This window comes from Anser brachyrhynchus (genome assembly GCF_964034855.1).
Source record: "Anser brachyrhynchus genome assembly, chromosome: 22".
NCBI lineage: Eukaryota > Metazoa > Chordata > Aves > Anseriformes > Anatidae > Anser > Anser brachyrhynchus.
Window position 1 is genome coordinate 5,016,269 of NC_137715.1, and position 24,584 is coordinate 5,040,852.

Below are 24,584 nucleotides of genomic sequence, written 5' to 3' on the forward strand. Positions count from 1 at the left end.
AGGGCTTTTCTTCTTCTTAGTTCCCTCTTCTAATTTCACATATTATTTGTTGGGTGCTCAAGGAGCTTGGTTTCATTAAAACTTGCCTTATCCTGCTAAGAGCTTTCACTTAAAATGAACAAATGAACTGTTAATTTTACTGCATTATGAAAGTGATTTTCTTTTTTTTTTTTTAGGAGGGGGAGGGGAGGCATGTGGACCATTAATATGGTTTCCAATACAAGAGCAGAACACCTCTGATGTTGCTCTATAAAGAGCGAATTCAAATGCAGAATGACTTGGATAGATCTTGTTGGTACCTGCCTGGGGATTTTTGCAACTCTCTTGTTGGCCAGATAGTTTTACAAATATGCTACCATTACAAGTGTTCTCTTTGTTTCACTGTTTGACTTAATTTGTACAAAAGCTTATTTAAATAGGACCAAAATATTTTATGGAAACCTTAAATGAACACTTGCACACCTGTAAAACAAAACACTTGCTGAAGGGTTGAGCTTGACTCTAGCTTACTGTGCACAAGTAAAACTAGTGTCCAGCAAATTCTCCCCGTGAGAAAACAGCAACCTATTTTCTTAATTTTCCGTCAGGCCAGGCCATCAAAGAAACCTGTAAGCTTTTCCTGAAGTAAATTCCTGGGCGCCAGGTAAACTATCTTTGGTTTAAGGGATGGTAAAAAGTTACCAGCCAAAAAGATAGGTACAACGCAAAGCTGTTCTGCACAACTCCCTTCCAGAAGGGATTTGTTTAGACCCAACAGTCTCAGGGATATGAACATGGGACACAGATTTGTTGGCTACGAGGACACAAGCTAACCAACACTGTCTTAATGCTAGGACAGATCAAGCCTTGGAAATCAAGCTCTGGATTTTTCTAATGTCAGTGGGAGAGCCCTTATCCTAGACCCTAGAGTGATTGCATTCTGCTGAAACTTTTCTGATTATCCTGACATTTAGCTAGAAAGACCTCCCTCACCCCCACCCCCAAATCCATGGTTTCATTATAAAATAACACTATTCACATACTTTTGAATCAATATTTTCTGAACACCTTCAGATGCTGAATACTTAAGAAGAAAAATATATAATATAGTGAGCGCATGCTCAATGACACATGGCTTTTTGCTGGATTCATGTACTATAGATGCCTCTAAAGCCCTAGAAGTCTGGAAAGCAGTGACCCACATGAGTAGCCACTTGGAGAAAGCTGCTCTGGGTAGCCATTGCACGTTTCTGAATAGTGTAGCTCTTCCAGTTCCCACTTTGGTTCAGATTTCTTCTAGGTTCAACCGGCGAGACACTTCGTAGATTCCCATTCTTGGGCCTGCAGAAAACATGCAGCCAGCTACAGCTTCACATCAAGGTAACTAGGGCAAAAATGCAGCTCTGTTCGGACAGCTGTCGGTAGAACAAACATTAGTCCAGCAAACAAAGGTATCAGGCACAAGGGCAGACCCTAGGTTCCCTGGCATAAATTCCCCAAAGGACTAGGACAGCTGAGTTGGCATTTTGAAGATGCAGCACCACGACGGGCAGTTGCAACTAGACCAGGCGGGGCACCGAAAGCCCAGCAGGAGCTGCGAGCGAGGGAGGTAATTCAGTACTGGAGCTGTGCAAACTGATGTCTGAGCAGCTCTTCAGCAGAGGGTCTGTGCCTGGCTTCCACAAAGATTTGCTTTAGAAAGTCCCGGCAATGTTCTGATATGTGGGAAGGGAGCTGGGGGTTGGTTGGCTGGGTGGCAATTTTGAAAATGGCTGCCATGGCTTCGTACTCTGCCCAGGGTGGTTTCTCTGTCAGCATTTCCACAACAGTACAAGCGAGGCTCCTGGAAAAGCAGACAGGAAAAAAAAAGTGAGAACCAACTGACACAATAACGCACAGTGTTCAGAGAGAACTTCCAAACAGGCAGCACCAAGGTACGGCTCTGCCCTGAAAACAGCTATAAAATGGCTTTGTGCTCAGCAAACGCCATGTGTGCACAGATCCTGAGCCAGATCTGCCAACATCGCTGCTTTTACCGCTGTCAGGCTAGCAATAAAGTGCTGAGACAGGGAGGCTGGTTTCCACCGGGGTTCTCGCTGCACTGAGAACTGCGAAGCGCCATCTGTCCGGCTCTCCTTCGCCCAAATTCTACTCTCAGTAAACAAGAGCTGCACACAAGATGCCCCTGAAGTTGTTGTTGGACCTCAGTGGTAATTCAGGTGCTGCTGCTGCTATCTCGAATGCACTTGCTGGGTTGCAGGGTAGAAAACTGACTTTGAGCTAAGGTCCAGTGAAGGTCACAGCTGGTCAACACCACAAAGCCATTTCGGCAAAACCCCTTTTCATTGCACTTCCTCAGAATATTCACGTGAGAAAGCTCCTATCTCCATAAGACACCAAGCATCCGCCACAGTCAAAAAAGTAATTAAAATCTTAACAGCTCCAAACTGAGAAGGCAGCAAATTAAGACGCCAGTAGGGCAGATGCATCGATACGTTAGGGAAAAACAACTAGTGAAGTTACGGGGCTCTGAGGGGTAATTCAGGGCAAGAACGTGATTATGAGGACAGACACGGCTTAGCCACCTTTCTGAAGTGAGTGTGACACCGATACTTTCACAGGTTCCTGTAGTACAGCAGTGACCCTTTTTTTGTTCAAAAAGGATTGATTGCTTCCTCAAGGCCACAGATTAAGCAAAGGTAGTGAAATTCAAACATCCAGTTTTGTGTTCTGATCACACTGTTCCGTTGAAAGAGCAAAATTGTTTCTTCTACCTTTAAACTACACCTTCTTTTGAAGTGAAATGCAAAGAAAAGACATTTTCAGAGGCAGACTTGCAACAATTGCCAAGACAAGGAAGGAAAGGAATTAAATCCAGTGAATATGCAAGAAATGACTTCTTGACAAGGTTTAAAACTCCAACGTGAAAATTTTACACTGGTTTCCAGCCATTTAAGTCTTACTCGAAGAGAGTACAGAAAATGCAAACCATGTGTGCTGAAGTGCTGGGGGTTTGCTCAAGAGCAAGCAGGGATATATTATTGTTTAGACTGATTTATACCGTTTAAGCAGATCCGGTTTCTTTAAGATATTCAGCAAACAGCAGGAATGTTTTTCATGTCAAGTCACTCCAGCAATAACAAATAGCTCACATATTCTGCTATTTAGGAAAAAGAAAATTGGAGAGGGGCCTGCAGCAGTGGCAGAAAGCCAGGTGGCTAGATTTGTTACGTCTTTGAGCCTCCTGGCCATACGCATCCACCCTGGGACTAAGGTTGCACTGGAAAATTCTGACCCCCCTAAATAACGATGGGGATTGTAGGAACTGGAGCCCAGCCAACGGCAGTGTCTCTTTGATGGGAATGGACCGATGTCAGCACCAAGAGGAAATCCACAACTGCAGCAATCCAGGGGGAAGGGCACGTGCTCCGTTCTCTCCCAAAGCATCCCAACTGGGAGACTACGCAGAACTTAACTCTTTGCATATGAGAAAATTTCAGCTCTGTTTCTACTCGCTGCTTGTATGAGAAATTGCACAGACCTTGCTTTACTGCTGAGACACAAACATACCTTTTGTTGCTGTCATTTAGCTTGGTTTTATAATCTCACCTTTTTAAGGCCTCCAAAACTAACATTTTGACACAGGACCATTTTCTTTTTCCTTTCGAAAGAGGCTGTTTCTTGGCTATGCCAATAATAGCATGGCTACAGTTTCCACTCATGCATGCTTCAGATCACCTCTGATCTGACCTGTACCTTGTGTGTTATTCCAGGTTTGGGCATCTTTCCTTTAAAGCTTTGTCAACATACTCAAATTCTGTTCGTTTCCAGTGTTATAAGCATACCTCTCATTTTAAAACAAAATGAATGGACTCTCCCCAAACAAACTTCGGTCTCTTATCAACATAAGGGATATAAGAAGGGTGGAAACCTCGCACCAGAAAGTTAGAGAACTGGCTATCAGTTCAAGGGAGGAACGAATGGAAATTGTTACTGAAACACTAAATGGGCACTTCTATGTTGACATTGTACAGCTCAACCTGCAGCAGGTCATGTCTTAAGTTCAAACCAACTACTTAAGTTCACCTTTAACTGCTCTCACTTTTGATCCAGATTAAATCTGAATTTGGATATATAGGGATAACAGAATGTGTATGTCTATTATCTTAGGGATAACATACATATCTCTATTATCTCACTCCAGAAAAGCTCTAAATTGTTTGACAGAAAGTCGATCCCTCACCATACGTCTGCTTTTCTTCCATAGCCCTCTCCGCTGATCACCTCTGGGCTCATCCAGTACGGTGTGCCAGTGACAGAGCGGATGCCTGTTCCAGACATACAGATTGTCTGCAGCCGTTTGCTGGCCCCAAAGTCCCCAAGCTTCACATTCCCAGCAGAGTCACGGAGAATATTGGCTCCTGGACAAAAAAAAGAAGGGGAAAAAAAAAAAAGAATCGAGACAGATGTTTTCATGCAATCCAGCTGTTGGATCTGCAGCCTACGAAGCTGATATCCAACCCAGAAATACCCATGCTCATGGTATGGCTTTCAACCCGTTAAGCCTCAGGTGACCTGCTAAACATCATTTCTTTATTTCAGGCTGTAGACAAGCCAACTGCTAATGGCTGCAAATGGGAAAAACTTCAGGGGAAAAACACAAGGAAGCAAAGGGGGAGGGGAAATGAGAGCTGAGTCAGCACTGTCATTGTTAACAGCGCCTGTAAACAGCTCAGACAGCCTATACAGGGCCCCTAGGCCAATGGCTTAGATAGTTCATAGCTGTGTGGAAAAGGATTTTATTTGGATACTACTTTGGTGAATATACCCAGCTGACCAGAAAGCAATGGTTAACAGATGTACCTAATTAAACCACTTTGAACTCCTACAATAAACAAGTCAATCTCCACTTCACTTGGTCAGAGGTCCTGAACATGAAACACAGAGGAAAAAAAAAGCAAACTTAGAGGATAGCTTGTGTGTGGATACAAGCTAAGGCTTAGACACCAAAAACAATTCTTCCTCCAAAGCCGCAATAAGCTCAAGAACCCTTTGTTGCCATTATTTGGTATATGCCTATGTGAACTCCTTCTGCCCCCCAGTAAAATGCATCTGTGCTTTACCACTCCACTTCCCCAGTGGAAGAGCTGAATTCGGAATAGCAAGTCTGGTCATCCAGCACCCTAGGGACAAATGAACAGTTTGGTCTGGAAGATGGGTGAAGATTAGTGAATAATCCATCGGTAGCAGATCATTTGGTAAAGAGCACCACACGAGCAATACACAAGGTGTTATTCAAGAATAAGCAGCTCATTTTCCTTTGCCAACCCTGGAGGGGAGGCAATGAAGATTTATAGGCAGGAACAAGAAGATATTTTTCTTACAGTGAGCAATGCTCCTGTCCCTCTAGAGCACAGAAAAATGTGCGTGGTGTCTGCCACATCTGTTGACATTAACTCTTAAGGAGACTGCCTGGCTCCATGTGGTTAAATTGGGAAGAGGACAACTAAAGGCTGATCACGCAAGTTGTATATGGAAAGTCAGAAAGGTTCCTTGCACAGAGCAGGAAAGAAGTCACAAGAGCCTGAGGTAAGCAGGACTGTCAAAAGCAGGCATTGAGCTCTTACAGCAATTGGTATGCTTAACAGCAGAGAAATGGCACTTCGGTCAGAGAGGAAATTAGAAGGGAATCAACGGGGAAATGAACATGTATTACGGGGGCAGTGAAAGTCAGGTGGCAACTTAACCTCATTTTATTGGGGTGGAGTTATAGCTCAGTAGTCCTAAGAATTAGAGGCTTCCAGTCTTCCTTACTACAAACACCAACTGCCACGCTCCCAGGTCCTGTAGAGAGAACAGCCCAACTTCCCTTGCCCAGCCCAGAATATCTCCATCCCTAAGACCTGGACAGGATATAAGACAAAAAGGGATATCTGAGCAAAGCAACATTAAGAAGCCACAACCAGGATACTGAATATTTAACATTTGGCTTCTTTTCCCCAGAATTCCTTCAGCACGTGGCATATATATATAAATCACCAGCTGATCTCACCCTTTATGTCCCTGTGCACAATCATGTTGCTGTGAAGGTACGAGACTCCTTCGAGAATCTGGCGAGTGTATTTCCGGGTTACATTTTCCGTGAGAGCACCATACGCCTTCAGCTGGTCTTTCACTGACCCCTGCACCAAAAACAAACAGAACAGATTGGCAAAGAAATGACAAACCACAAATCTTGCAGTCTCCATTCAATTCCCAGAGCTGCGACTGTGTTATATACCCGACCAGCACAAGTAATGAATTCTGGCCCCTTCTAAAGCCTTTTTGTGAGGCTCTCAGAACTTCTTGCCCTATGAAGCCCCTTTTGAGAAAAGCAAGGACAGTGCTTTACAGCAGAAATAGCTTGAGGAGGTTCTTTGCGCTTCCTCCATCCTCTAGCCGTGTTGATACAACTGTCTGTGAATGCAAGCAATAAACTAGTTCAGCAGACAGATCCGGGTCAAAGGTTTCCCTTTTTGCAGGGTCATTTTTAAGCTAATTTGCTGCACTGTATGACTCTGCTAATTCAGTTAGCCCAATTTACAAGTTGGCCCAAGCTCTTTCAAGTACTTTGGCAGAACAAATTTAGACTGAAGGAAAGAATTAGCTTTAGTGACGAATGAACAGAATGTATTTCAACTACAAGACACCTTAGGAAAAAAAACAAAGAGGTGATTTGGGCATGAATAAAAAGCAAGCAGTGGCACTGTAACACAGTATGAGAAGGGAACATACCTAACAGGACACAACATAGAAATATACAATAGTTAAGTTGGAAGGGACCTACAAACATCACCAAATCCAACTGCCAGACCACTTTAGGGCTAACCAACAGATAAAGCATATTATTAGGAGCATTATCCAAATGCCTCTTGAACACTGACAGGCATGGGGGCATCAACCGCATCACTAGAAAGCCTGTTCCAGCGTTTGACGGATTACATAGTTGAAACAAAAGTTTAGTCCCGATTAACAAAACCACCCATCTCAATTTGTTTCAGCTCTTACCCCTGGCATGTACTCCATGAAGATGGTCAAGGTCTTCTCTGCCCGATCCCGTAGGCAGCCGTAATACTGAACAATACGCTCGTGCTGGAGATTCTTCAGCAGCTGAATTTCACACTCCAGGGCACTCACTTCCTATGGATGTCGAAGGAGAAAATAAGGTTCTGGCTTCAGGAAATATTCCATCCTAATAAATCCATCCTTGTCACTGTCAGGATGAGACCACTACTACACTGATGCAGTCTAATCCATGGCATTGGCTCAACTAGCTCTTGGGAAAGGCAAACATTCACCAATGCCTCAAGTCAATCCTTCCTGTATAGTTGGTAGTAGCAGTGCAGATGTTAGAACAGAGGAAGTATCATATACGAATTTAGTACCAGAAAAACAAACAAACAAACAAAAAAAACCTTTGTTGCCTTGATTCTGTCACCTATTTATTCAATAGCTTCAGCTAAGTTGGTGGAAAGAATTATTTGCACACAATACAGCAATAGCCTTACTCCTCAGCACTAAGTTGATGGCAGTGCGCTTTAATTTCAGTTACGAAAAAGGTCTGAAAACATTGCTACAGAATGGCCAGGAATCTTTCTGCAGGAACCCCAATCCCTTAGATATCTAGATTACAGGAGCTAAAAGTTCCCGACTTCTTTTCTCATGTAGTCCTGCTCTGATTCATGTTGATGATTTTACTTGGATCAACCTTGGAAAGTTTCCTCTTATTTACTTCAAAGAATCTGCAGCTATGCACGTGAAACTAATTCTCTGCTTTATGCCTGCCACAGACAACAGGGTATCATAGTGCAGAGGCAAAAAGGCTATCCAACAGTTTCAGACTGAATCAGAGATGTTTGTTGCCCAGGAAAAGTATCAGCTTCTTGCTGAATCCAGGGAATGAACAGGCTGAACATCAAAGGCACTGGAGCACGAGGATTTATGGAAAAAGGAACGATGGTTTCCCCCAAATTAGTCCCACTTAACTCTCTCTGCCCCTGCCACTGGAAGCTGCCAGATTTGCTTCTCTCACTTGAGGAGAGGATACAGCTCTTCGAGAGCAGGGACCTGGCTGCTGCAGAGATGCACGGAACGAGAGGAAGGAGCTCAATGGGGCCAACTGATAGTTTAAGGTTTGGAGTTTCAGTGCCTTCGAAATCTGTTCCAGCCTGTTCTTCCTTGGCTCAGATTTACTGCCTAATTTACAGCAGAGACATGGTACAACTTACAACGTACCAAGTTAGGCCTGCTCTTGGCACCAACGTTCCACATAAAGTCAGAATAATTAAATCTTCATGGATCAGTTATTTCAGCTCAAAGTGGATTTGTTTAATATTGGGAAATCAGTTCATTGTTCAAATACCAGCAAAAATCTAACAGTCAATCCATCTGCATTCACTGTGAGGGAATCATTTGCTATTGTACAGTTTCAAGGTACCCCTTCCCATTGCCACCATTTCTACTGTGTTGTCAAGTTCTTGATTAATTTACACACCACCGTTCAGTCTATCTTGAGGATAAAGAGAATTCAGCAGTGGAAACAGGCAACTATTAATTAATACACTCGATATAGGGCCCAGAAAGCCATAAAAGCCGAGAAAATGGGTTTTGCAAGTGCATGAAGCTTTTTTTCCTCCTTTTTTCTTAATTTAAAAAAGAAAAAAAAAAGTCCTGCTCTTTCTGGGTCTAGTTTCACTCACATCCGTGTCTAACCAGGAACACAGGGCAGTCTAGTATTCCTCAAGTAACCTGGCAACAAACCAAAAAGCTCAGAACAGACAGCCAAAAATGAAGCCAGAAAATGGATTTTAGTTTCAGACTGAAGTTAGTAATACGGAAAAGCAATTTTTAAATGACTCCTATTCCTCTCCACATGATTTGAAACCCTAGTACAAACTAATGATGCCAGCTTTCGAGGACAGACAGATACAGGCAAATTACAGGATCTCAAAATCAAAGTTTAGTAGCTGCAAAGACAATTACCTTGCTCGTTTCAGGACTCTCTGGGTCAAACTGGACCTGCTTAGCTGCGAGCTCTCTGCCCGTGTCCACATCGTAGCACAAATACACACGGCCAAAGGCACCCTGGCCCAGCAGTTTTCCTCGTCGCCAGTTTATTGGAGCACTCGGAGCTAAAAAACAGCAATAATTCTCCTTTTTGGCTGTGCTATTTAAATATAATGGTGAGCTTTTCAGAAATCAATTCCTATCATAGTAAGACCGAAGCAGGTATTTTGCAGATGAAGAAACAGACGTGAAAGGGACTCTCTGAGTATCAGTTAGTGGCAGAACTCTGAACAGAATTCAGCCATCCAGACTCCCAGGCCACAGCATCCCATCAAAAGGAAACTGTGCAATATTTCATAAAGATACACTGCAGAAAAGTTTTAAGTTATTCAATGAGGCTGGTGGAATTTCATTCTGCCAGCAGGGTGGATTCTACAACATCACGATCTTAAAAGATGGGGCAGCAATTAAGCAGGACCTTCTGACCCTCGATATGTAGTTACGACACACATCAGATGAAGAGCTGGATCAGCCTTGCTAAATCAATCTCACCCAGCTAAGAATGACTGTTAAGCTTCTGGGACAACTCGTAGGACACAATTTCTGAGTTCTTTGCCAACTAGTAGTTATTTTGGGGTTCCTTCTCCTGCATGAAGGATTTTACTGCAAGGCTATCTCTACAGCAGAAAAATTCCCTACTAGAAACCTGCATGGTAGGGACCATAATGTAAGAACAGTGAAGGTATCTTCATCACCTGCTGAACGATTAAGACTCTAAAAAATATACATGAGAACCAGCTAAATCAGCTACCTCCAACACCCCCAGCAGGAGGTTACGTCAGCAGGGAATTACGAGTTCTCATTGTTCTACTGTGCTGGCCAGCTCATTGTACAAGTGGCAGCCTCCTGACCCAGAAAGGCCTGAGCCCAGTTTTCCAGATTGCACTTAATACCACAGCACATTACTCACAGAGCAGTGCTTTAACTCTAACTTTGAAAAGGACACTACCAGACACATGCAGTGCGATGCATCCAATTATGTTGCATCTAACAAGAAACTGTAAAAACACAGACAGGAACCAGCCATCTGGACAGTGTGAAAATACAGAAGAGCTCAGAGATTAGCTTTGCCATGTCTAATTTAATCAGATTTACTGCCAGTCGGTGTTTTAGTGTTGCTTGCTCTGCTGGCTTAATGTCTTTATTTTGATCCCTAAATTACTGTATGGGATCGCTGAAGTTCATTATTAATGACTGATGCTCTATTTCTTTCCCCCTTTTTTTAAGCAATAAAATGTTCCCAAAAAAACAACTCAGGGATGTTACTAATACAGAAGTAAATCTTTCTACTAAGAAGCAAGTGAAATAAATAATCCTTAACTGTAAAATAACTGTAATCCACAAGCCTGACTATAAATGTTAATGTATCAAGAAAATAAGCTTGTCTGACTGGTTTAAGAATCCTATACATCATCTAGATCCAATCAACTTCCTTTTTTCTTTAAAAAAAATTCTTAGCTGAATTTCCAATGCTTTCTAAAGGAAAGACCATCTCACAATGCAGGCCTACGTATCATTACTTAATAACTACCAAACTATTTCAAGCCCAAAAAACTCCTAAAATCTTTTTACACGGTCATGTTACTGTGGACTATAATATGACTTACTAAACCTTACTACCAAAATAGGAGGCGGTAGAAAACAGCTGGTTATACAGCTCTAAAAATGCTTTATAAGCAGCACTTGCCTTCCTGGACTGTTGTTTGACCAAAGATTATCACCAGCTTCTGAACCAGCTCAACTGAGGGAAAAAAAGGACCTCACTGGTGAGACAGACTGGTCGCAAAACACAGCCACGTGATTATGTGGTTTGGAATGGCTTGTTAAAAGTCAAGCTATAGTCTAAATTGGATCTGGAGTTCATCTCTAACAGCCTTTCCTGCCCGTAACCCCAGGAAGCCTTTCTCCAGCATCAAGGTGACCACTTACATTTAGTGGGAATGTTCCTCTCCTGCACAGCGAGGGCATTTTCACTGTCAGCACTCCGCAGGCGCCCCCGGGGGTCCAGGTACTGCAATGCCAGGCCCAGGTTTTCCCCATTAGTGCTTAAGGAACGACTTGAAGGCACCAAAGTGAAAAGATTCCCTTGGTGACGCCGTATCCGGGGAAACGTCCTCCGACCTGGAGAAAATGGTGAAAATTCTAAATGACTTCCTTACAGCTGGGAGGTAATGGCTGGAAGTGAAGCACTGAAGAGAAGGGACAGAAAAAACATGTTGTGTTCTTTTCCCATGAAATATAACCTACTACCAAACAGACAATATGCAAAAATGTAACAGCGTAGGGCTGATGTTGAGTTCAGCACAGCTTTGGATGACTCCCAAGGCTGAGGGGAGAGAACACTTTGTAACGTCCTCAGAGCTGTTGTGCTTCTATCAAGATCTAAACAGAACTTGCCTTCCAGAGCAAAATTTGGTTTACAAGCTACCGCACAAGCTCCAAAGCTTGTTAACAACCACACAGACAGAATGACTTTCTAAATAACGTGCCTGGACTTGCAAATAAAAAACACACAAAGATTACGAGAATTTGCGCCTCTTATGGAACTTGGAGAAATTAATTTCCTTAAAGCCAGCCTAGCAGAGCTGTGCCTGCGTCCCTGCTATCTTATTTTAAAATACACAGAAGCAAGTTTGCATTGTGAATTAGCGAAGCATGATGAATCCTTCAGGTAGGAATAAACATGTCCAGCACTCAACCTTACCACTCACAGATCAGCCTGGATATATGCAGAAAGGGCAAAGTAATCAAAGAAATCTTGTGTCCCTTTGAAAAGGGACAAGCATCATGTGCAGCATCATGCACAGTAGCAGCAACTTGGGCACTAACTGCACGGACCGGGGTATTGCGAGGCTCCTGAAGAGTTATGCCAGTCCCTGGAGGTTGCCACTGCTTCAGTTTCTTTTTCAAGCCTGGAATGAAGGTCTGAACACAACTCACCATCATTGTAGTCTTTGTGCTGCATGGATACGTTGTAGCGCCGAGGGTAGGTTCCACCTTTCCCGGCTTTGTCATAGATCTGATTCTCGCGGTCTGGAAGTAGATACAAAGACAGAAGTGAGGCTCCTTCAAAAAGCACACGTTTTCTAAGGACAGAATTTGCCTGATACAGCAGATTTATTTTTTTTTTTATATTTATGAAGATGTAAGAAATAAATAACTTCAGCACTTTTCAATCAACATATCCCCAGTTCCTCTATTTTTATCATCCCAGCAAACATGGAGGCTAGCCAGCAAACAGCAGAAATGTCTGGATCAAGAACTCTTTATACTGGACACTGACATACCTGAGAACTCCTGTCTATTATCAGGAAAGCTTTGTGCCCTCGACATCCGTGACTTCCGAAAAGAAGGACTATTAAAGAAAGAAGGCAAGAGTAAGTTTTGCTAGCTACCGGAGAGAAACCTACAAGGACTTTAAAATACAAGCTAATATATTTGCACATCAGTAACGGTGATTCTCAAGTCGGTGTCCCTACAATAATTTAATGCTAAAACAAAGTCAAGCTTAGCCCCAGACTATTTCCCAGCACGGGCAGGCATCCTTTCTGTTCAGTTTGTGCCACTCATTCAGTGGTTCCCCAGACCATGGTTTGAAACCTAGTACTTCCTGCAGCTACGTGAAACGGAAGCTTAAATCCAAGGCTGAGAGGAAGAGCAAAACAGGACACTGCTTGTAGCACACTGCTCACAGGGCAGAAGAGAACCGGGACCACTGCCCTAAGAGGTTCATCGTGAGGTTTAAGAGTTCCTGTCCTGAAAACTTCTGTTCCCTTTCCTCTCTACCAGCAGCAGGCGAGCCCAACCACAAACACTGCTTGCAGCAATGATACCTCACATTTCTCCCCAATAAGCAGGACTCCTCAAAGCAAGCCTAAGTACGGCTCCTTGCTTGGCGGAAGGCCTCTGACATCTCTAAAGAGATTACGCAAACTTCATCTGTACCAAAGCTGTGTTACCTGCACTTTTTTATTTTTAAACCAGTGTAGAAGGAGAACAAGTTTTCCCAGATGATACCCACACCAGCAAGGAACAAGGGGAGAGAAGGACAGGTAAGAAAACACTAAATAAATGAATAAATACAAATGTGTGCACACACAGAGGTTAATTTAACTGCTTGTGACTCAAACTGTGTGGAAGAAGCAGATGGACACAAAACCAAACCTCAAGCGCTCAACCTAAAAGCTTACACTACCTATAGGAACCAGCTTGGAAGAACCTTAAAAACAAGCTGAAGCCCATATGGGAAGCCATAGCTGTTATTCAAATTAACAGGACCTACAGTTGTCTATTGACACCTCAAGGCATGTGCGCCCTTCCTTCTCCCCCAAATCAAAGCCTGCAGGGGAAGAAATCAATGTTGTAGCTTCTAGATTCCTTTAATTGAGAAAAGGACTTGTCTTTGTAAAAGAATAGTCTTTCTGGGAGGGTCCATACATAACCTTAAATGGGGCATTTCAGTTTATGAATTTTAGGTTATTTCACATTATTGATTTTACATGGGAAGCACTTAAAAATTCACAGCCTTTCTCACACACACTTCAGATGTTCAAAGGCAGCACTGATCCTAATACCTGCAGGAGATGGGCACCACCACCAGCAAAGGAAGGGAAGAGAAAGATCTAGACCATCAGACTATGACTAAATTCACCAAAGGAATAGCCCCCCCATTTACCTGAGGAATTAATACAGTATCTTGCAGGGCACAGGAATCTGGTGTAATGATATATTTGTGTAACCTTAGAATAGGTTGTTGTTTTTTCTTTTTTTAAATGAACAAGTAGAGCCTTGTCTAAAAGATTTAAATACCCTGCAGCCAGATGTTCTGAGCCCAGGCTCCACACAGACGGCACACTTTAGAACTTTGTATTTATAACACAGAGCTACTGAAGCACCAGTTTGTTTCTCTCTAAGAAATATATTGGGATATAGGTAGGAAATAAGTTCCTATTTCTCTCCAAGAAAATCTGAGATGGAAAATAGACTTTTGCATAAGTACAACTGGTATTTTGATTTGAGCATGTAAGTTCCTACCAGCCTATACCTGTCTGCTGACCTGTCCAAGGACTGACAGCTTCCTGACACCGAGTTCTCAGCACTGCTTAAAGGGTCCAGCATCTGCAACACAAAAGAAGTCACACAGCAACATCAGTCTGATGCGTAAAAGAGGCTGCACAAGAGGATCCGAGTCCACTACTGCTTGCCTGGAGGATGTCCAGAGGATGAGGAGAGTCTAAAGCTATTTAGAGCGTACATTTTTCCTACATCTCCCACATAAACTGTTAAGCACATACGGAATTTGAGCCACTGCTTTGCTTTGGGTGATGATGGACTTTGCTGTGATGATTAAAGTAAATCAACCAGTGTGCTGGGTTTGATCCCAAGTGATTTCAGAAACAGTTTCTGCTGGTGCTACTGCACTGCTGTCCCCACCTGCAGGCTGCCCTTTGGCCTTACTTCCTACTTTTTTCAATGGAAACCGCAGTTTCAAATGCAAGAGGGTCAATAGGAAACCTGAGCATACACGTGTAATGCCACCAGAACTGCAGGGTTCATTCGGAGGTGGAGAGACAGTGCCCAATATGCACGGCAACAGCTTCTGGCAGCCCAACAAAGGCACTGAGGTTTGAAGCATGGCTTAAATGAAGAAGGCAACACTAGTAGCTGCTAACACAGCTACAACTACTGATTGTTCTGGAGTGAAAGAGAGGGCCCAGACAGCAGCAGCAAATTCCTTAACTGCTGGACTTCCTTTTCGTTACCCTGATGTTCATACTCACACACTGTTCATTGGTTTCCGGGATGAATTCGCCTTCGCTATTGATGCTGGTGTAGGAACCCTGCCGAGCAATGCGCTGCTGCCTCTCTGGAACGTACCCAGGGGGTGGTGAACTTCGGCCTGTGTTCTGGGAACCTGAGCCAGAGAGAAGGACATCTTTGAGACTGACGCTTACTGAAACGAGACTGCATGTGCACGCACACAAAATCCGAATATTCACCTCTAACGTTAGACCTCTATGATCACAGCAACGCTGGAGTAAGCCTTATAGCCTGGAGTGGAACCAGGAGGTGCGATGTAAAAAAGCAAATTGTTGAGTGAGCACCTGTGCCTCCATTTAAGCTGCTACAAGAAAATTGCTGGCAAAGCTCCTAAAGGAGATGTCACCTGTCTCTAACCTCTTCTGCTCAATCCTCTGAGCATAACTTTGTTATCTTGGGGAAGGCAGAGGACTTCAGGAATTCCTGGCTTTCTAACAGGGGCACGAACTTGACTACACTGCTAATCACTAGACAAAACTCTGGTCAGAGCAACCAATCTTTTGCCTTGGCTGTAACTTTGCCTCAATCCGTGTCATCTACCTTGAGTGCGAACACTACCCCTGCTAGTTATCATCAGCTGATCGTACCGATACTGAACAATTTTTAGTATTCAGCGGGAAGACTGGTAACTCTGTGAACAACCCCCAGATTTGTTCTGCTGTGTGAAATTGAAGTTGTATGGTTAGCTTGGGCAAAAACACATGGAGGTCAATTCTGCAATTTTCATTTATGAGACAGGTAAGTGGCCAGAGTGTGTATGTTTAGGGGCCAAAAGAAGAAAAATGAGAAAAACATTTTACTCATCTGTTATGGTACTGCCTAAGGAGTTTCTGTTGCGCCACTTAGAAAAGCTCAACCCTTGTGATTTGCTTTTTCTTTGCTGATCTCAAAGATGATACTTGAGAAACAGGAAGGAATAAAATCCTTTTCTGCAGTGACCTATCCACCTGCAGCTCCCACCAAGTTAATCCGTGAGCTCCAAGAAATGCTGTGGTCCAGCCGATCTGCTCAAGGTCACCCATGAAGTCAGAGACAGGGTTTTAAGATCAGCTCTCAAGCTGTGCTCTTCACAACACTGTCTTTAATTAACTGTGTGTACTCAGGTGCTATGAAAGATGGGTAAAGATCAGCAAATTCTCTCCCAAGGAAAATATTTTCTACAGAAATTATTGTAATAAAGAGTGAAGGCAAACATTGGCAGAAGCTAGCCGAAAACCAGCATGTACACCTTTCAGAGGGCTGCGGAGCGGAAAAAAAACCCTCCACTGGCATGGTTTAGAGCAGGCGGTGGGGAGGTGGACTGCATGCAAAAAAATTTGCTGAGAGCTACTACCTGATTTTCCAAGCAGCTCTGCGGAGCTCACGTGATGGCACGAGCCAACTGCAGCAGGGATAAACAAGCGAGTGTGCTTTGTGGCTGCACCGAGTGAGTCAGGGGAGCACACTTTCACTCTTTCCGAGACAATGCCACCACGGCTGGCCGAAGGCAGCCCGAGTCCTGCTGGCAGCAGCCCAGCCGCTATTGTGGAAAGGCCACCAGCGCTGGGCAGGAAAAGGAAGTCGGCACTAAATCAATGCATATCAAAGGAAGTGAGTGGAAAAAACACAAGTGCTGCCAGAATGCTTAGCAACTTTTTTTTTCTCTCTTTTTTTTTTTTAAATAAAACTTATCTTTACTTCCTCTGAATTGGTGACAGCGGGCTCGAGGCCTGGCCATTTCAGAAGACAGGAACTACACGGACGTATCTCCTGCAAACAACTTCTGTTCTACGCTGCTTTCGACTTCCATCTCACGATGTGTTATGAACAGGGAAGTTTCTGTGCCTGAAATGCTAGCTAACAAGGGTACGCTCTGTTTCCAAAATCAAAGATAGGAAAAGAGGAGGAAGAGGGAGCAGATTTAATGCTAAGCTATTGCCAGCTCACTATCAGACCTCCTGAAAAACTGGAATCCTTCTGGACCTCTTAATAAGGTAGCAGCCTGAAACTTTGACATATTCAGAAAATAAAACTAATGCCTTTATGATTGATGACAGGCTAATCAGAAAATGTTCATAAGCCAGGATAAGAGGAGAGAGTCTGTGCAATAGGGTTACAGAAGGGGCCCCTTATTACTGTACCGCTTACCCATGACAGACACTCGGTACAGTCTGTTAGCTTTGGCATCATGATTTGGATACCATCAAATGCCAACAAAAGAGAAAAATTTTTTTAAAATAAAATACTTTTGGCAACGAATCTGTCTGAAAAAAAGAAACGTGGTGTTCAGACAAGCGTGGATATCACTGCTTTCCTTATAGGACCAAGGAATGCTGCTCTTTTTATGCATGTTAACTTCAAACTAGAATGGATGGGTAAACCCTTTCTGTACCAGTCCCAGACATACTTCAGCTTACAGCACTTTTTTGTTTTTGTTTGCTACTTCACAAACGCAAACTGTATAAAAGGGGATCAGCAGACTCTAGAAAAGATACAGCAGACTTGCTAGATGAGTCTGATTTAGAGAACTGCTGGTCCAGTTCTCAAGTCCTTCTCTACTGAGCTTCCTCTCCCAATAAGCTTCAGTCAGGCAGTGCGGATCTGACTCTGGTTTAGGGCCCCCAGTACGGGACCGTCTGCACTAATTTAATCAGATTTGTTATTTGACACCAGGATTGCTTTGCAAATACTCTTGAATAAAATATGGTTAAGATTACGCCTCAAGTTTACACTTAATGAACCTGAAGCACTCCTCTTCCACAGAGAGAGCTGGTTTAGAACGTGGAAACAAAACAACTCCGACATTCCCAGCCCCTAGTGCTGCCCTTGTGATTTGCAGCACCTGTCAGCCGAAGCATTGGGTCTGACAAGCCCTAAAATAGCTGCTAAAGCAAACACAACTATCCTCTGCTTCTGTTTCCAGCAAATTTCAGCTTTTCTCACTTTTAAAGCAAAAGTCATTTACGTGGAACACCATCTCAGGCTGTATGTAGCCTTCAGGCTGCAGATCCCTATTATCACCTTCACCTTCTTCCTGCTCTTTCACAGCTCGCTGAGGTTTCACACAAAGGAGCCAGATTCTAAACCACGGAGCTTTTTTTTTTGACCCAAAAATTTGTGAAGGAACTTCAGACATTTACTTTTTATTTTTTATATAAAAATCTTAACAGCCTTGAGCATCTTTCAACAGTACTTTACAGTTACACAGGGCGATATCATGAGAAACTGGGACGACTGACCCAAACCTACCACAGGTAGAAACCATGCAGATGAAATGCGTGCTCGTGGATACTCTAAATCAATGCACTACGGTGCATCATCTGTTCCGTAACATGTACACATATGGTCAGTGAGTTCTTCCTCTAACACTTTGCACACTAACTTTTAGAAGTTGTGAGAATTGATAATACTTGGCAACTTACAGGTTTAGATTATTTGCATTACTGGGGTCTTACATGGACCTTCTCACCGAGTATGTATTCACTAAGCTAACAAACACAAAGGCACTGAGACAAAGTTACATATTACTCTGACTTTTTTTCATTATTTTCTGTGCAGCTGTGCCAGTCACCTACCATATTTGCCCCGGTGCTCTACCGATTGGTAATTACGAGAGTGGAAAGTAAGGGAACTCTGTATGTAGGGCAGTGGTTAGATATGCAGTGGCAATTCCTGTGCTACCCATAAAATGCTTGATTACAGGAGCAAGCACCAGTTCCAAAACTCAACATAAAAAAATAATAATAATAAAAAAAATCAAATCTAGATTTCATGAAGTGAAATTGCCAATCTAAATAAAAAAGCTTAATGGACTCACGTAAGCTTTCCAAACTTCTAACCTCAATGAATCTGGCTTTAGCACATCCCTTTTAGCAGCTCCTCAGCTGTTCAACAACTTAGTAAGGAACTTTGAAACATTCTATTATAAACATATTAAGAGCTTTTGAAAATGAACAGCCTTGTCCTAGAATAACCTTTCAATTTCTCATGGCTTTCATAAACTCTATACCATAAATCCTAGTGCCCAAAAGGTAATTTTCACAAAATAAAGACAAGCAGAAGTGGCAAAAATACTCACTGACAGACAGATGCCTACTTCTGGGTTCTGGCTGCTGATAGGGTGTGTTCACATCCCCCACAGATTGGGAGGTTTTAATCCTGACTTGTTTGGGCAGTCCAGAATGGGGTGAAGAACTTGTCTGTTGGGTAAAATGAAAATGAAATAAAACAAAATGAGACTGAGGAGCTCAAGCAATCTGGCCACAGTTTCAAAAATATCATTATGTTTAGTAGCAAGAAAGTAGCTGAAAACCAGCCCTACGGCCTGATGTCTTATTACTTCAAAGAACACAAACAATAAAGGCAGCAAAAGAGGAAGCTTTGCAATTATTTTGTAGAACAGGAGTCAAACAACTAGAGCATGCTTCCCTCCAGCCTCAAATCAAATGCAGGATTTACCGGTCTCAGTGTTTGTCTTCCTTTAGCAGCTACCTGTGAAGCTAACAGGAAAGGGGCTCAGATCACCCTCCGATATCAGACCACGGAAGAACCTGCAGTTTTGCCAGCCACTTTGGCCAGCAGCGATAAATTATGAAACTTGCACTCTTTCAGACAGGGTTAGCTAGCAACTTGATTCCCCACAATTTTTAAGAGAGCTGACTAATCAGCCTAAGCAAAAATAAATCCTAGAATTTGAAAGCACAAAGACTTGGGAGATTACAAGATGAATGCTGCCTGCGTTGCTTTTACTCAGCCTTCCCTGCACTTACATGGATGTAATCGAATTAAAGATCCTTTTTCCACAGTGCCTTCCTTTCATTCAAAGCAGAAAGAGCAGTGAAAGGAGACGTGCCACAGGACTTCTCCTGCATTTGCTGAGGAAGGCAGAAGGGGTAACTCGAGTATGCTTTGTAGAAAGAGAAACCGCAGGATGGTTTTGCAATTCAGTGCAGTAAAAAGCTGCCCAGGAAATTTGTCGTCCTCCTTGTGCGACAGTTACGCAGAGCTCTCACAGAGAAACTGCAAAGCTTAAATGCTGAAATCAGACTCCTTAAGGTGCTCACTTGTGAACGTTCAGACTGCAGCTCCAGCGAGTTAACCCCTCTGTGCACTCCCTGGGGACTGTACAGGTAACGTGGTCTCTTAACATGGAACTGAGCTTTGCTGTGAACACTGATCCTGGGCACCAGTTATCTGAGGAGGCTGCACTAGGGTCTAAACGTATGAAATATTGTGGACTGGCAACCTCCCCCGAGCAAATGAGATATTATGCATGACAAAGCATGTGCTTAGGACCAGTGGATATTTTTGATTTCGATTGTCTTCTCCCAAAGTACCTAGTTTTACAATAGGATATGATACGCCCTCCCTCTCATCTGTTACAGAATTGAATGCTTGTGAAGCACTGATTTTACTGAGATGAACAGAACCAAAGGGACCCCAAGGAAATGAATCCTCTCTTCTGAATTTTATTTGAACAGGACTGACAAACAAGGTGTGAGGCCATAGAATCAGAAAAGTAAAACCATCAAATAGCTGGTCATTTAGAAGGGAAAATCCTTTGCACCAAGCAAGGAGGGAGCCTGGTTTAAATTGCAGAAGCTCCATCATGAATACATTCATGGGAGTGAATAATGGATGCAGAGGTCACACCAGTTATGTGGACAGTCTGCCTTTAGTACTCTAGGTGTTCAACTTAACCAGTTCTTCCCATTAGTTTCTAAAGAGAAAGAAGGGACGACAGGAGTGAGTTTCTTGATAAAACAAAGAGCACAAGTGAGCCACGGTAAGAGGCACAAGGAAATTAATAAAAACAATATCCACAAAGACAGGCTCAGTACTAGTCACAGAGCTACTGCTGGAAAGTTAAGTTGCTTTATACACATATTAGTGCCAAAGTCACGGCATTACCTTTCCATCCCCAGAAAAAGAAAAAGAGCACAACTAAAACAAAATCTGCATCCTGTACTTCAGGAAAAATAATGCTTCCCGCTCCCTCAGTGGGATGAGATCATGCAGCCAAGAAATCTCCTTCAGCCTCGTGGGCTTTTGCTTTATCACATGTAGGGCTCTCCTGTCAGGCAACTCAGAGATGAAGAGGAAGTCAGAGGAGAGGGGGGAAACAGTGGCACTTACTGAAGACTTTGCTGTTTGTTTCTGCTTTGAGCAAAAGAGGAAAAAACAGCTAATAAAAGGACACCACCACAGTACTGGCTACTGGCTGGTGTAGGGATGAGTGTTTACTCTAGGAAGGTTTTGGGGGCTTACGTAAAGTTTAGATAGTATCATATAACATCTGGTTTGTAGCCTCAAGACACTGGAATTAAGAGGGCTGTAAAAGATGATTGTTTTACTGTGTAATACCAAAAGTAGAGGCCACCTTTTCCAGACCGTTTCCTGACCATACAGAACAAAAGTCTGACTACACTAGGTCAGACCAAAGGTCTTCTTGCCAAGTATTGTCTTCAGAGCGGCCAGTAACAAATGCTTAGGGACAGGGCATAGGACAAAGAACATCATCGTTCCCCCAATACCCTTCCAGCTTTTGGCACGTTTGAGAAACTGCTGTTAATACACCTGAAGGTGTTTATTTGTCGATTACCATAGATTATCAGTTTCAAAAATAGTACAAAGCATATTTAAGTTCCCCTGACAGCTCTAAGAATTAGAGGAGTGATTATTCCAAGAGCCGGAGCTCACAGCCTGCAGAACTTGAACAAGGATGAACATTCAAGATTGACAAGCTACGATCAACAGAGATTTCAAGATAGGGTAGCTTTTTGTGTCACACTGTTCCAAGAAAATTTAGTAATTTGCAAATAAAATATCTAAGCTACCAGGCATCTTTGGCTTTAAAAGCTGGATGACTTTTATTCTAAAAAGAAAAGAAAAAAATCAACAACAAAAAATCACTCCAAAAGCACTGGTTTAACAGCCTGAGTGAACAGAGTTCACGTGCAGACCAGCAGTATAAGAAACTTCTGACATTTTTTGCCCTCCTCGGTTCATATTTCCATTCACTGTCTAAAATAGGTGTCTTTGGGAACTTGACTTACTTCTTATGTTACGGGCTTTTCTGCTGAAAAGTGCAAACTACATTGATAGCCACTGACTGCCACAGCCCCTTATGATGGACAGTGAACCAAGACAGTCAAATTCATCTTAAGTATGTATGTGCCATTATTAGCTAAAAGCAACTCAGTTCCTACACAGTAAGACTGGATTCAAAGCAGTAAGACACAGAACTGGAAAAGCATCAGGTATGTCCTGAGGCATTCCATCCAGAAAAAAAAATCCAGAAAAAAACAAAAGTGCTAATAGCTTGTCTTCAAGAACAACTTGTGCTTTCTTAAAGACAAGATAATTACGTGCAGTTTTGACACTGTGCTACTAATCGAAACTTAAAAAAAGCTCTCTACGAACCAAACTCATCAAGAGTTTTCTGCATACTGTCATTGGGTACTCCACATAAAACATCCTTTGTAATTACAGCTTGAAAACCTCTTTTCAATGTTTTAGTCCCTAAACACCTGCTGCAGCCAGAAAAAAAAAAAAAAAACAACAACAAAACAAACCCTAGAGGTAAGCCAAAACAAAGAGAATAAACATATTCATGTGTGTCTGTGAAGCACAGAAATTTTACTAATTCCTATTATGCTTGGATAAAATTACCATTATGACTACATTTTGCTGCAGTCACAGAAGTTGTTACGTACATGGTTCCTGTCCTGAGACAGCAGTAATATTCTAAGGCTTTTCACATTAGAGCTTCGGTCTAAGAGATCTACTGCTTTATCCAGGTCATCTTGGTTTTTCAGAGGAATCGATAGCTGCAAAATACAAAACAAAAAAAAAAATCATTAGAAAGAACAGAAAAGAGTCTACTTCTGTAACAAGAATTTAAACAAGATGTAAAAAATAAAAGTAAAATCAAAATATAGAATAGGATTCTGATTGCTCAATTATGCCACAAGTTTTCATCACAATATTGTCTTACTGTCTTTTTATACAGAGCTTTCCTTCAATACCATCAGAAAAGCAATTGACTCCATGCAAATCTCCCTAGGGCAGCATCCACAAAATACTAATTGTTACCTGAATTCATTGCTTGCTAAGAACAAGTCAGAGACAGGCTGACTCCCTGATGAGAACATTGTCTCAGAATATTTATGAATCCAGACCTAGCAATCAAATGAAAACTAGGTTTCAGCAAAGAGACAAACACAGGGAAGATCTATGCTCTGAAAGGGAATCAAAGAAGAATTTAAAAATTTGCTCTCAGACACCTTCTGTTCTACAGCTCCCTGACAGCTCGATACGTGCATGTTACTAACCCTGAAGAACTACTTTCATTTTGTTGGACCTCTACTGATGAATGGTGTTTTACATCTCTTTCATAGGGATGCAGTCTCTAACAACACAAGGGCAACACCACAACAACAACAAAAAAAACCAGCAAAAGCCAGGATGCCCAGTGAGAAAGCCAAAAAATACTTTAGATTATTAACACAGACTACCCAGTTCCTCAGAGACAAGTGCATATTCCCCAGGTCACTTTCTTCTATCAACTATAGTGCCCATAATCCCTTCACAGCCACTTGATAGCGTTCCCTGTTCCCTCACTCACGTTGTTTGCCTGCGAGCTGAGCAATAAGCAGAAGGGTTACAGCCAGCAAGAAGTAAATGTGTTACAAATGCTTGGATGGCTGCTGCTGGTCGGCAGTCAAATTAAGACACTTTTAAATCTGTTCTTGGCCAGCTAAAGAAGTGGGGACTGCCTGTAGTCTGCAGACTGCAAATCTACTGGCCTGTGATAGTTGGTTTCAGCAGTCAAAATACTTCAATTAACTTGTTTTTACTTCCCCAAGAGAGTCTCCCAAATAACACCAGCAGGAAGAAGCAGGATGATGATGTCTACAATATAGACATCAGTGTAATGTTCTGTCCTTATCAGCACGTCTTCCTCTGGAGCAGAGAGATTCAATCATGATCCATATTAGAGGGAAAAACTGAAAATTAAATTTAAAGGCACAAAATTTGGGATGGAAAAAGGAAGTGTCATCTAGAGAGATTGTTGCATGTTTTGGGCACTGACAAAAATGCTCTGTACCTCATTGTTCATGTAGTGGAGGTCCAGGGGCTGGCCAAAGGCTGTTTTCACTTTCTGTTGCACATCTTCATAGCGCACAGGACGGACAAATGGGATAATTCTGGAAAAACAACAAAAAAATTACTTATTGAATTCAGACATATACCTGATAATGTAATCAAATTAGATGGTTGAATCACTAAAAAACAAAAACAAAACACAAATGTTTTCCTTTCATCCTCAAATAGGTAATTACCTTTTTAACTTGAACTGATGGTATTTATTTTAGCAAGGATTTGTTGATCTCTGGTGCATTTGCAAATGGTTCACCAAAATGCAATATTCAACCTCAGAATTATTCAGCTAAAGATTTCAAATAGAATGCCCTTGCTCCTGGATAGAAAAGTATCCTTTACTGAATAAATTTCTTCCACATAAGAGGACACAAATTTACTATGTACGTTGGCTTAAAGAATACCGCCTCAGGCACTAAACACACACAAATACATTTAGTGAGAGTTATGCAGCAAAAGGCCCAAAGAACAAAAAAAGCATTTTGGTTTAAATACTCTGATATCTGAACAAAAAACTCAGTTCTTAATATTTTCCAAAA

At 42.4% G+C, this 24,584-nt stretch overlaps 1 protein-coding gene across 2 annotated transcripts in view; it reads right to left on the reverse strand.

Annotated features, from left to right (window-relative positions):
• Positions 1–260: 260 nt before the first annotated feature.
• The window catches only part of MAP3K3 (mitogen-activated protein kinase kinase kinase 3), a 39,856-nt gene continuing 15,532 nt past the window's right edge, over positions 261–24,584 (reverse strand). Inside the window, exons 5-17 of one of the 2 annotated variants that reach the window (XM_080564758.1) lie at positions 23,993–24,092; positions 22,599–22,712; positions 18,962–19,082; positions 14,865–14,998; positions 14,129–14,202; positions 12,372–12,439; positions 12,025–12,117; positions 11,014–11,205; positions 9,001–9,149; positions 7,027–7,158; positions 6,032–6,161; positions 4,223–4,400; positions 261–1,822 (exon numbers count right to left, since the gene is read on the reverse strand). In XM_080564758.1, coding sequence (XP_080420884.1) covers positions 1,594–1,822; positions 4,223–4,400; positions 6,032–6,161; positions 7,027–7,158; positions 9,001–9,149; positions 11,014–11,205; positions 12,025–12,117; positions 12,372–12,439; positions 14,129–14,202; positions 14,865–14,998; positions 18,962–19,082; positions 22,599–22,712; positions 23,993–24,092 — 1,714 coding nt within the window. In that variant the 3' untranslated portion in view covers positions 261–1,593. The remainder of the gene's footprint in view (positions 1,823–4,222; positions 4,401–6,031; positions 6,162–7,026; positions 7,159–9,000; positions 9,150–11,013; positions 11,206–12,024; positions 12,118–12,371; positions 12,440–14,128; positions 14,203–14,864; positions 14,999–18,961; positions 19,083–22,598; positions 22,713–23,992; positions 24,093–24,584) is intronic. The other variant, XM_080564759.1, reaches the window with a different exon arrangement.